Source organism: Protopterus annectens, chromosome 6.part1 (genome assembly GCF_019279795.1).
Source record: "Protopterus annectens isolate FY-2018-M chromosome 6.part1, PAN1.0, whole genome shotgun sequence".
Lineage (NCBI taxonomy): Eukaryota > Metazoa > Chordata > Ceratodontiformes > Protopteridae > Protopterus > Protopterus annectens.
Window position 1 is genome coordinate 488884962 of NC_056738.1, and position 13509 is coordinate 488898470.

The window sequence follows — 13509 nt, forward strand, 5'->3', positions numbered from 1 at the left end:
TTAAAAAAAAAGTACCCTTTTTAAAACAAAAAATGACAATGAAAGTTTTGGTTATACTAATTATAGACAAAATATTTCATTTAACAGAGACAATTTCTGCGATAAACAGTGTGGTCATTGTAAATCTAGAGTAGTTGTTTATGCATGGATTGATTCCTGCCAAAACCATGTATGGTTAGTATGTTGATGTTCATGGACGTACTGCAACAACTTTAGTTGCACAGTTACAGGACTCTGTAGTCTGAGTCCCAGTATTTCAGTAGGCAACAAATCATCTGAAAAGTAATGACAAACATGGTGAAAGGGATGGAAATTGCTAGGTTTCTTGCATCTACAAAGTCGTTAGTTTGTTTTCTTTTATTCCATATGTCAATGCCTACAGTGGAAGTGATGTGTAAGTAGTTGGCCAGGAAAAGTCTGCAAAATTGTTAGCTGTTTTTTTTTTTTGATTGCTTTTACTTGTAGAAAGTCTGCCTGCAATCTGTAAGTAAATAGTTTTGAGTGTTCTGAGCTATGTTTGCTGAAAGAAATGTAAAATTTAATGGTTGCAGTGGCAAGCAGTTCAGTGAAGAATAGTCTGAAACTGTAGGAAGTTAGTAAGTAGTAACCTCCTCAGCAGCTTTAATACTTTAATGCATTTAACATAACAGTGCACAGTCTAGCTTATGAATTTAAAGGTAGCCAGTGTATTTTTCTTGGAGCTAAAAGTTAGTTTACTAAAAGCATTCAAGCTGTGTTTCACTTCTGTAAAGTGGAATAGATGTAACAAAAGAACAGACAGCAAACAGTGTAAGTAGGAGCATAGGCTGAAACATCTGAATTAGCATGGGTAACTTCAGGTTAAGGATCCTGCAGACCTTGTCATATTTGGGCCAGTTTTGATTTTAAATTGCAATTACTGTTTTTATGTCAGTAACCCTTTGAAATGCGAGGCAGATTGTTGAAATCTGTAGACTTAGATCAAAAATCTGGGCTTACATTTACTAGGTCTGAAATTGCACTTTCTTTTGATTATTCCCTTTTCTCTTAAGTATGGTAATTTTGGAGTTGGTATGGATAAGTTGGCGGGGGGGGGGGGGTAGAGGCTTGCCACCCACACTCTAAAAAAGAAGTTTAAAGGAGAAGCGTGATGTTTGATATTTAGTCATCTCCTGTAGTCTTAGTCTTTTTTGCACAGTTATAGGACTCTGAGTCCCAGTATTTCAGTAGGCAGCCATTTATGTCTCTATTAGCTAAAAAAAAAAAAAGTTGCCAAAGCTGATAGATATGGATCAGTATGGTTTTGTGAAAGGGAGATCAGCATTTGATAATAATACTAGAATGATAATGATTTGAAGGTAATTGGAATATAAAAAATCTCCTTTATTGTGGATTATAAATAAAACAAAAACTACCATAAAGAAGCAAAAACCTGACCTTAAATTTATTGTCTAAACCAAGATAGACTTCTTCATATTAAAAGACTAAATTTAAATTTAATACAAAATTAAGTTGGTTGTTTTTTTCCTGTGTGAGCATCTGTATTGTTTAAATGAAAATGCTGATAGGAAACAGTATATGCAAAAATAATTCTCAAGTAGATTACTAAAATACGTAGGTTGGTAGGAACTAAAATGTGTTTTTTCCTAATTCACAAGAGTATAAGAATAGAACTATGTTGGAAATTGCATAATGCATGCATATGATAATGGAAGGTGTTATGATATATTTTCCATTGATAATGTTATCTACATTTGCATCACAAGTTAACAGTGTGATGAATAGTTATTTATTAAAAAAAAAACCTGTATGCTTTGAATTTCATTTATTCCATAGCCAGCTTCATTGGCATAGAGGGATAAAGCCCCAGCAGTGACCCAAGGAAACTGATTTTGATTAGTGTCTCGGGAGCCCGCTGGAGGTGGCATGGGGGAAAACTTTTGCAGTTTTGTTGGATTTTATCTCTCGTGGGGGGAAGTATAAGAGTACATAGCCAGGTTGCAGTGTCCTGTGGTTGAATCCCTGGTGGAGACTGGAGACCCTACTGGAGTGCTGATTCAAAGTGTGTGGCAGGGCTTTCCTCAGTGGTTACATAATGTTTTTGTGCAAGTGACATGCACTCGATGACACTTATTGCATGTAAAACCGTGAACAACTTAGTGGGTTAGGGGTTAAAACAGTAAAGCCTGAACCACCCCTGATAGCAGTCTCTCTGATTGACTGTTGCTTTCATGCTTGGGGAGCAAAACAGCCAATTGACCAACAGGGTCTGATGGTTGGCATGCGGCAGGGTAAAAATTTTGAAAGGGGCTTCAGTTTTTCCTTAGTCAAGGCACACATCAGATGCTTTTGTCTGTTGATACCTAATGGAGGTCAGGATTATGATCTAACACCTGCTATAGTTAAGCAGCTCATTAAATGAGTTCTTTATCTTCATTCTCCTTTGAAAAGCTACTCCTGAATGTTGATTCTGAGCTTTGTGACCGATAGGCTTACTGTCTTGTGTTCAGGCCCACATGCTTTGTAGTGTTGATGTTCTTTCGAAAATGCTGTGCCTTATGGCTTTCACTCTGGATCATGGAACTGCAGGCCATTTGTTTGTAGGGAACCTTATCTGCTTTGTCACAAGGATTGGGTATCCCTTTGAGCTAACTCCTTTCCAAGGAGATTTCCAAGCTAATTTACCTTCTGCCATCACTCACCTTGCTGTCCCTTTAAAAAAATGCTGCAGTAAAAAGCAGCTCCACAAGAGTTGTGATTGCCTCATTTACTTGTATCAAGAATGCCATCATTGTAGACATCTGCTCCATGACTGTTTAGACTTTTCTTCATATCTTCTGAATGCATTACTGTTTCCAGTTTGATGCTACAAAGCAGGCTTTCTTCTCTACAGTTCAACTTCAGGACTCAACCTTCTGATTCACTATCCTTTCGGGTGTCCTCTGACTCCTCTACCCTTGTGGATTTATTGCTTGGGTTTCAACCTAATTTTAGGACCCATTATGCTTACTGCCTGGTTTTCAACTTAAGCTTAGGTCCCATTATGGAGGGTCCCACTTTTAGATATAACAGATGTATTTTTTCTTTGTTGGTTTGTGAGGGACCCTTAAAGTCTAGATGTAGTCTATATATATATACAAGACATATCCTGACAGTATAGGGCACCTGCATCTTGAGCCTTGGATCTTCAGAAAAGAGTGCTGAATTGAGATCGATAGAGAGGATGGACTGAATCCTAGGACACTGCTATGCACAGTCCACATAAATCATCTGGTGCTTTGACTATATCTGTTACTTTCTCGAGTAATAGTCTTCATGACAGCCTTGTTATTTTTCATAGAAGCTTTGTGATACCCAAAGCACATTATTGTTTATACTGCAGCAGTAACCTAAATCACAGTAGAATTTTTTTTTGCCAACTTTTTTCATTTTTCTCTGTGTGCAAGGCTGAATAAAATGGGTCATAACATTTTGTATGGTAGGAGTTTATTAAATCAATTTATTCAACCTACTAATTTTATTATTTGTCTGTTAAGTATAGTTCTAAAAATATTTTCTCCAGTTCTGGTTCAGTACAGACTGCACTTGTTGATTGATGGGCTAATATCTATTTTAGCATCCAACAGATGTTTACCTGAAGTGTGTTAGTAATGTTTTGCTTTCATTTACTGTATTGCAGTATTTCAGATAACAGACCAAAGACAAATAGCCCTGCACACCAACATGAGATGAACAGTACTTCATTGTACCGCAGCACAGAAACAGAACTCCAAAGTAAGATTTATCCTTTTCTATTTATGTATTTAGTTAATTGGCCATGGAAGATGCAGTGTTTTTTGTTTGTGTGTGCTTGAGTGCGTGAGCAAGTGTACCTCTCAGAGAGATGAGTAAGAACTCAATTCAGAACCGGAAAGAGACACCTTTGTGGTTTTCTTTTAATAAGTTCATTCTTAACGAGCTTCTTGGAGAAGGAGCAGTTCCAGAATTAAATGGATAGCTTTTTTTAGTGTGTGACTGCCTCTTACTGTCATGTTATATACTATCAACTCATGTCTTTGTTAAAAAAAGAGATGGCCTTACTTCCTCATCATTCCAGTTCTTGACAGTATTTTAAACTTGCCTACTGTAATGACAAGCGCACACAGCCAGGTTTTTGTGATATAAAAAAACGAGACCACAATAAATCATTTCAAAACTTTTCCCACCTTTACTGTGACCCATAACCTGTACAATTCAATTGAGAAACAAAACAAATCTATTAGGAAAAAATATATAAAAAATAAAAATGTCACATAAGCTGGTTGCATAAGTGTGCTCATCTTTAAACTAATACTTTGTTAAAGCACCTTTCAGTCGTATATATCTGGTCGTAGCTGGATTATATCAGATATGTAATACAGCAAGTACTTGGATACATCAAAGTAGTAAAAATGATATCATGTTTACAGCACATTTGATCTACTGAGTTGTACATTTGGTGTACAGGAGAAGAGGGAATGACATAAAATTCCATACACAGAGGCTTAAAATACAGGTATGTCTGTTTTACAGTAAGTTGATTCATGAAACAGAAATTGCCATGGATGACATTGGGGAGAGAAGAAAAAGGTAACTGCACAGTACTGTAGCGTAGAGATTAGTGAACGAGCAGAAGGAAAGGTGGATAGTAAAAGGAGATTAAGCAAGAAAAGGGTGTGATCTGGAGTTGAAAACCTTAGCAGTTAAGACTGTAAGTAACATATGTTCATCATTTGGTCACTGCTGCAGTAGCTTTAGCTATATGGGTTATATCATGCATAGAATATAATAGCTTGCCAGCTTCTAAAGCTTCAGGGCGCGTTTCATATGCCCTGTCAGTCAAGTCAGCTCAAACTGAGCTGACTAAAAGGATAGCTTTGGATGCCAAGCCCTTCAGAGCTTTCCTTCTGCCAAAGAGTATGCACCTCTGAGGCTTTCAGTAATTTGTCTGCTTGTATTTTTCTTTTGCAGGACTGATAAATTCCCCCTAGGGGAACCTACCATTTTAAAAATGTTTTGTTTATTAACACTTTCCTGTTCAGGAAATTTGTTTTTAAGCTTTGAGTTTGTGTTTTAACCGACTGTTGTGGACTATTGTACTTTTAAACAAGAGCACACATTTTTCCTATCAATTTAAAAGTTAAGTAAAGTAATTGAAAAGCATTTTTTGTGGAGAAATTGTGATTTTTTTTTTTCTTTTTTGGGCTAGCAAAGTGTTTAAATGCTTTTACTATGTTTTTTAATGGCAATAAGTGTTTGTTGTAGACATTAATTTTTACTGGCTTTTGCTGCTTGTTTTCCCTTGGGCACCATTTTCTGCTTGACTATGGAACAAACATGGTCAGTCCTTCTTCCAGCCACAAATAAAAAGTTAAACAAACAACTTTTGCCACTACAGCAGGCTAGCAGTTTGTGTCAGCCATAGGTGGGTGACTGCTGTGGCCATTATGTATTCCTTAAACTTATCCATCTTTTACCCCAGATCCCTCTAGTGTAGCACCTAAAGCCACTATGGACTGGGGGTTAGCCACGTCCTCTGAAGCTGATGGAGTCCCCTCAGTGGGCAAGGCAGAGTCACTGTTGTTTGTCTTGAGAGAAGGATCAAGGAATAATTTCCTGTTTTGTCAGAATGTTGTGCCCATCCCTGAAAAAGCTTCTGTTGTCATTAGTAACACTGTTGGTCTCATTTTTCCTGTCAAAAAGAAACAGAAAACTAAACATGTATCTTCTCCTCCTCAAATTTCCTTAGACAGAAGTAGCTTACTGGGTCTGGCTCAGGGTTTAATTCAGGCTGTTGATCCTTTTTGAAGTGGTTTCTGGTAAAAGAAAGGGGGATACCTCTCATTCTGAAGAAATTCAAGATTCTGAATCTGGGCTGGAATATAATAAAACAGATAATAGGGTTTTTTCTAAGGTTCAGAGGAGAGCTCAGTATCTGATTCTCCCAGTATAGGTTTCACTTTCCAAGACCATTTCCAAAAGGTGCCAGTGTTTTTCATTGAGAAAACACTGAGGATTCTGTTTCTTAGAAAATAATATGAGGTGTCACAGAAGGAATTTCCAGAACCTTTGTCCATTCTTCCAATTCTGTCAGCTTTATAGGATGTGTGTGTGTGTTACTGTCTGCAATTTTTCCAATAGTCAGCCAGCTGCCCCTAAAAGTAGACAAAATGTATAAAGTTCTTCAATCTTTTTTTTAAATATTTTTATACACTCTTACTAAACCTGACACAGCAGCTATAGCTTTAGTCAATCCTACAGCTGCTAAACATTTAGTTAATTCTAATCCTACTCTTTCTGATAAAAATGTGAAGATTATAATTATAGGAAAAAGTGTATGCTTCTGCAAATTTGATTTTCAGAATTTTGAATTGTCAGTCTCTTTTAAAATGTATTCTAATTATAAAAAAATATGAGGAGTGATTTGACTGCATTTTCTTCTTGTGAGGAAATACCTGTATTAAATAGTTCAGTTTCTTCAGTTGTAGAAGTCACTACTCATTGTTTACAATGTGTGTATGATGCAGTTGGTACTTCTTCCAGGGCTGTGGCCACTGGTAGTGTTTTGAGGAGATTTGTCTGGCTGCATTCTCAGAATCTAACAAAATGTTGTATAAAATGATTTTAAATTCTCCTTTGCGTGGAGATTTAGTTTTGGTTCCTCTGCTGCAGAGGTGATCAAAAAGTGTGATAAAAGGGGTAAGTTGATATAGAGAAATCTCCAAGATGTTTCATTCCTCCTTTTTAAAATTTTCTAAAGGATTATCTAACCCATCATCCAGTTGTGGCAAAAGACACAAAACAGTCTCAACAAAATGCAGGTAAACAGACATTTAAGAAGAAATGGCAAAGGTGTTCTAAAAAATTTCAGGAAACCCTCAAAACCAATGACAGTCCAAGAAGTCATGATGAGTATTCAAGTGACCTTGTTCTCTCTCACCCTGCCCAACCCCCTTTCCCTTCCAGAAAGTCTGAATCGCTATTTTTCTCTTTGGGAAACAGTTTTAGACAAATGGTTTCTGAAGATCATCCACCCATCAGGGTTACAGATGGCAGCAGAGAGGAAATTCCTTCTTTCTGGGCATAATTCATCATCCAACAGACCAGCCACTTATTTCTACCTGTCCTTCATCACATGTCCCAGGGAGTACTTGCAGCAGTTCCTCCTTCCCAGGTGAGGAAACATTTTTATGTTTTTAGCATCAAAGAAGGAAAATGCTTGGAGACCAGTTGTGGCTCTGCCTTTCCTAAACCTTTTTGTGATGGTACCCAATTTAAAATGACATCACTTCACAATCTGTTACTTCTTCCTCATTCATTTTTCATGGTTACATTAGATTTTAAGAAGCTTGTCACATCCCTGTTCATCCAGACTTCAGGAATTTCTTAAGGTTTTGTGCCTTTGGTCCCCAGGAATGCTTCAGGTTGTTACAGACAATGCCACAGTCGTGGTTCATCAACAAACAAGGGGGACCCAGGTCCTATCCCCTTTGCAGACTAGCCATGCTGGCTTGTGCTATAGCTTTGCTCAATCAACAGACATCTTGCATTCTATCACAGAAAAATTGTGTGGCAGACAAAAGGAGCAGGACAAGGGCAGACCTTCATGAATGGAAACTAGATCAAGGCTTCTCCCAAGATTTGATCCATCTGTGGTGAGATTCTCAAGTAGACTTTATTTGCCTCCTCTCTGAGCAATCCACTGGCAGGTGTTTGCTCCAGGACTCCATTGCAAGAAGGCATGGAAGGCAGATGACTTCTCTTTTCCTCATACAGGAATGTCGCTGTATACTTTTCCACCCTTTTTACTGATATACAGGATACTTCTGAAGATTAACAAGGAATCCTCCAAGTTCATTGCGGTGACTTCCTTCTGACCCAGGCAATAGTGTTCTCCCTTTTGGAAATGGCCAGGGTCAATTGCCACAAGCTTTCTCACAGAGTGGATCTACTCTCATAAGATCATGGGTGTGTAATACACCCCAACACCAGTCAGCTTAATTTCACTGTGTAGATGATAGGGTCTTAATTCTCTTGAGGCAACTGTGTACTGACTGAGGAAGTTCAGCAGGTGCTAATGGAGGCAAGAAAGCCTGCTACTAGAAAATTGTATGTTAGCAAATTGTGAAGGTTTTTTAGTTAGTTTCAGCAGCATAACCAACATCCATTCAGGGTTAGTTGTTTTATGTTTTTACAGTATTTCTGAGAGTTGCTGTCCTGTGTCCTTTATTACTTCCCTGTCAAGGTTCATTTATCTGCCATTTCAGTATGTCTTCCAATGGATTCCCCACTTTCCATGCATTTTCTTATAAAAATCTTTTTGAAAGTGTTTTTGCATAAGAGGCCTCAAAGAAAACTAGTGACCCGCCACCTCTTTGGGATCTTAATTTTGTGTCAGAGAAGCTAATGCTTGCTCCATTTGAACTAACTAACCTGGCTGACTTGAGCTTCTTAACATGGAAACCAGTTTTACTGATCTGACCTCTGCAAGAAGAGTATCTTAAGTTGCAAGTTCTTAGGATGAATAAACTCTATCTCCTTTTCCAGAGAGGCAGTTTTTTTTAACTAGTCCTCCTTTTATGACTAAAGTGATATCTGAATTTACATTTAGCCAAACTGTCCATCTCCCCATTTTATTTCTTGAACTTTAAAATGTCCACAGACAAATCAGGTGCTGTCTTAGTGCTAAATGTTTTAGATCTTCAGATCAATTGTTAATTTCTTGTGAAGGCAAGAGAAAGGGAAAACCTGTGTCAAAGAAGACTGTTTCTAAATGATTGTTTAAGGTATTCATCATCATCACCACCCCATTTCCCATATTCTACATGGGGTTCGGGTGTCATGTCACCTGTCGCCATCTCTTCCTAGTCATTACCACTGTCCTGCATTCTTTGACACTCATGCCTGACTGTCGCAGGTCTTCTCTCACACAATCCATCCACCTCTTTGCTGAACACCCTCATTTTCTCTTTCCTTCTTCCTGTCTGTTTCAAATCATCCTCACCAGATTGGCTGTTAACCTGTTCCACTATTTTCCATTCTATCTCAGTTTTCAGCTTCTTCTGATTCCTCCATTTGCTGCCACTACAACTGTTTTAGCTGTACTGTTTCATCCTATGTGCCTTCAGTTTTCCATTCCCCTACCCTTTGCTGTAGTTCTTGCTCAGAGTCTATGTAATGCCACATTGCATATGGCAACTTTGTTGATCTGTCACGTATGACCCGTTTGCTAATGAAGTCTGTTACAAGTATAAACCTCACTGGGAAACTCTCTGTAAGACCGAACACTGTTTGTACTTGAATCATTGAGTTCTAGTACATAGCTTGTACTAATTCTACCAATGTTTCTGGGACTTCTTAGCACAGCAGAACTGCCCAAATCAGCTTTCTTGGGACCTTGTCATATGCTTTTTCCAAGTCTAGGAATGCCCATTGAACTCTCTCCTCATTTCTAGCTTCTTCTCAAGTTTCTGTCTCACTGCAAACATTGGATCTGTTGTGCTGCATCCTGATCTGAATCTGAACTGCTCGATGTTCTTCATTCCACATTGCTGCAGTCCTAACCATTGGGTAGTCCGCTGTCCAGTCGGCCCGAATACCAAAGTATATGGCTGACGTCGGTCAAGGCGCTGATGTCAGGCAGGGTAATGACATCTCAGTTTTTGCCGCATGGTCCAATGCAGAAGCAGTTTTGCGAGTGCAGGTTGGCGTTCTGAAATTTTCTGAAGTCGGAGTTTCAGACCGAATCAAAGTTGGCTAAACATTTTGTTTTTCTTGCCTCAGTATTTAACGGATGTCAGAAAAAGTGAATAACTGTATTTCTTGTGGGAAACAGATACCTCATAGGGATTACCATACTTTGTGTATACCTTGTTTAGGGCCTGAGCACGTTGTTGGATGCCGCTTGTGCTAGATTTAACAAACGCACTATTAAGAGACGGTTAGACTGTGCCAGGTTAGTGTTTGGGAAGCCAAAAGCGCAAGGACAAAGCAGCAAAGCCTAGGGTTGAAGAACCGGCAGTCCCGACGTTTAGAAGGCTCAGTGGAGCCAGAGGTTTTGCCAGGAGTTTCTGTGGAGTCTCAGGCAGAGACTTTACTGTTACAGGATGTGCCCTCTCAGGAGGTAGGCCAGGCTGATGGGATTTCTCAGGTAGCTGTTCTTCCCTCTCTTCCTAAGGCAGTTAGAGCCTCCTTCTGTTTCCAAGACTTCCTTGAGAGGTAGGCCAAGTTTAGCTTCAGTGGGGGCTTCTCCTAGCACTTCAGGTTCTGTGCCTAAGAAACATATGCTTAAAATGGCAGAGGATTTGATTACTATGATTAGAGGTTCTATGCCCCCTCCTGATAAGAGGCCTAGGGTGGAGTCTGAGTTTGAGAGTTTTGAACAGTGTTCAGAGGCTTCTGAGTCTTCGGCTGAAGACTTGCAGGAGTTCCTCATTATTCTGATTCCGATGTGGATGATTCCACTCCTTCAGCTTCTCCTCCTGAGGATTTTTCATTTTCAGAGACTCTCCATTCCATGAGGGAGCATTTTAAAGAAGCCAAGATTTCTCTGATTCCAGGAAGAGGCTTAGGAATTCTTGTTTTACCCCAGCATAGGCCCTTAGCTATACCTCCTGTGTTGAATGTGGTGGAAGATGTTTTGCAGAGGCTTCCTGAATCCTGATTCTTTGCCTCCTGCCCCTTAAACCTGATAGGTACTATAGGGTGCCTGAAGCTCATAAGTATCTTTTAAGAGTCCTAGGGCAGACCCAGAAATTGTTTCTCAGGGGCCTAAAGGTGTTAAGGCCTCTGTTGTTAAAAATCCTGTTCCTTCTGATAAAGAAAGGGGCTTTGGATAGATGGGGTAAGAAAGTGTATACTTCTTCCACTTTAGCCATGAGGCGTTGAATTGTCAGTTTCACATGCTAAAATATCAGAATTATCTCCTTTCACAATTGAAATCTAAGGTGGATGCTCAAGGTATTGAGTGTAAAGAGTTGCTAGATTTAGTTCATGTGTCTGAACAAGTGGGTAAGCATTCTTTGCAATGTGGTTTTGATGCTGTGCAGGCCTCCTCGAGGGTGGCTGCCACTGGTTCTGTTCTTCGCAGGCACGCTTGGTTGAGGGATCAGAATTTAGCTGAGCATGTTAAAACAAGGATTTTGGATGCTCCTTTACAGTCTGATGTGTTGTTTGGTTCGCCTGTGGAAGCAGTTTTAAAGAAAATGGAGGACAAGGCTAAATCTATGCAGACTGTCAAAGATTTTTGCAGGTGCAGCCTCCAAAGTTTAGCAGAAATTGGCCTACTAAGGGATGGACATATCCATGATTCCCAGTCTAGGGGTAGGTCTAGACGCGGGGCAGAGCTCAAGGTTCTTTTAGGCCTAGAACAGGGAGTTCTCCTGCTCAGACTTCTGGTGAGGGAGGGTCAGTCCTTCCAGACCCAATGACCTGCCTTTTCAGCTGCCAGAGCATTCTCGACTGGCAGCTCCTTTGGGAGGAAGACTGTCTCTTTTCAAAGAAAATTGGGATTTAATTACTCAAGACAGATGGGTTTTGGATATCATTCACCACGGTTACAGGTTTTATTTCCATACCTTGCCCCTTTCAAAGGCATGCCAGGCGCCTCCTCCACAAAGGAAAGAGGCTCACAAGCAAATTTCTTTGTTACTCCAAATAGGGGCCATTCAGCCAGTTCCTGTACCAGAAAGGGGCCTAGGATTTTATTCTCGCCTGTTCCTAGTACCAAAGAAGGAACACGTGGAGACCAATTTTTGATTTATCTATCCTCAACACTTATCTGGACATTCCCAAGTTCAAAATGTTGACGTTACAACAGCTTTTACCTCTGCTGGGCAAAGATCACTGGATGGTAACTTTAGATCTCAAGGAAGCTTACCTTCATGTGCCAATAAGACTAAGATGCAGGAAGTATCTGCGTTTTCGAGCTGGAAATTCTCATTATCAGTTCTCTGCATTGCCCTTTGGCTTATCTACTGCACAAAGAGTATTCACGAAGGTTCAGACTCCAGTGATAGCTTACATCAGGCTAAAAAGAAAATCTATCCTTACTTGACGACTGCTTGATTCTGGCTCAAGAAAAGAAGATCTTCTACAGCATCTGGAATATGTCATAGCAGTGCTAAGATGCCTAGGGTATTCTGTGAACGAAATAAAGTCCTAGTACCCTCTCAAGACATGTGCTTTCTGGGTGTGACTGAATACAGCAGCCCAGATGGCCTTTTTAACCCGGACAAACAAAAGAATCTTTCCAGTTACTTCCATCATCTATCTCTTCAGTCCGGGCTGACTGCAAGGACAGTCCTTCAAGCCTTAGGGTTCATGGCATCTTGTATTCTGGTGCTTCCCAATGCCAAACTGCATATGAGGAAGCTACAATGGTATCTCAAAATCTGTGGACACAGCACTGCCAGGATTTGGACACTGTCATTCAAATAATACCTTGCATTCAAAAGGAATTTTGTGGTGGGCTCGTCACCTAAACAAGGGACTCTCTGACCCGCCAGAGGCAAGTCCGATTCTAACGACAGATGCCTCAGATGTTGCTTGGGAGCTCATCTAAATGGAAAGTGGATACAAGACAAGTGGCCTGCCAGACTACAGCATCTACATATCAACATGAAAGAGATGTTAGCAGTTCAGTTTGCATTAATTGCTTTCAAGGAGTTACTTCTTCCAGGGCAGGTGTTGATTCTAACAGACAACACAACTGTCATGTGGTACATCAACAAACAAGGGGAACACATTCTTACCCATTGTGCAGACAAGCAATGATTTTATGGGAGACTGCGCTCAGTCTGCAACTAACTCTTCAGGCAAGGTTTCTGCCGGAGCACAGAACTCCTTAGCAGATGTATTAAGCAGACAAATCATGGATCCCCACGAGTGGAAACTGGATCTTCATGTATTTCAAACATTGACAGTGTCATGGGGAACTCCAGACATAGATCTGTTCGCTTCTCCACTAAACCACCAGCTGCCAAAGTTTTGCACGAAAGGATTTCATCACACAGCTTGGAAAGTGGATGCTCTTTCTTTCAGTTGGAAAAATCTTCATGTGTATGCCTTTCCACCTCTGCCTCTTCTTCCAAAGGTGCTTCTAAAGGTCAGACAAGACAAGCCAAGGATGATTTTAATAGCTCCAGATTGGCCTCGCAGTACTGGTACCCATTACTGAGGAGTCTGGTAAGGAAGCCTCCATGGCCTTTACCCTTGATTCCACACCTGTTGTCTCAGAGGGACGGTCATCTGCTCAATGTCAAGCTTCATTCTCTACATCTAACAGCCTGGCATATTCTGTTTTGAAAGACAGGTCTCAGCTTCCTCAGCAAGTTTTAAATGTGATTATGGAAGCCAGAAGACCTAGTACAAGGAAAGTGTACGGAGAAAATGGAAGAGATTTTGTTTTGGAGTGCAGCAAACAATTTGGAGATTACTGAGCCAAATTTGAGTGTGGCTCTTCAATATCTTACTGAGTTACTGGACAAAGGTTTGTCTTTCTCTTCCATCAAG

The 13509-nt window shown here is 40.0% G+C and overlaps 1 protein-coding gene across 1 annotated transcript in view; it reads left to right on the plus strand.

Annotated features, from left to right (window-relative positions):
* PIKFYVE (phosphoinositide kinase, FYVE-type zinc finger containing) overlaps positions 1–13509 on the plus strand; it is a 3858188-nt gene that overhangs the window by 3435030 nt on the left and 409649 nt on the right. The window contains 1 exon segment of the mRNA XM_044075403.1: positions 3659–3753. Within this exon segment, the coding sequence (XP_043931338.1) occupies positions 3659–3753 (95 nt within the window).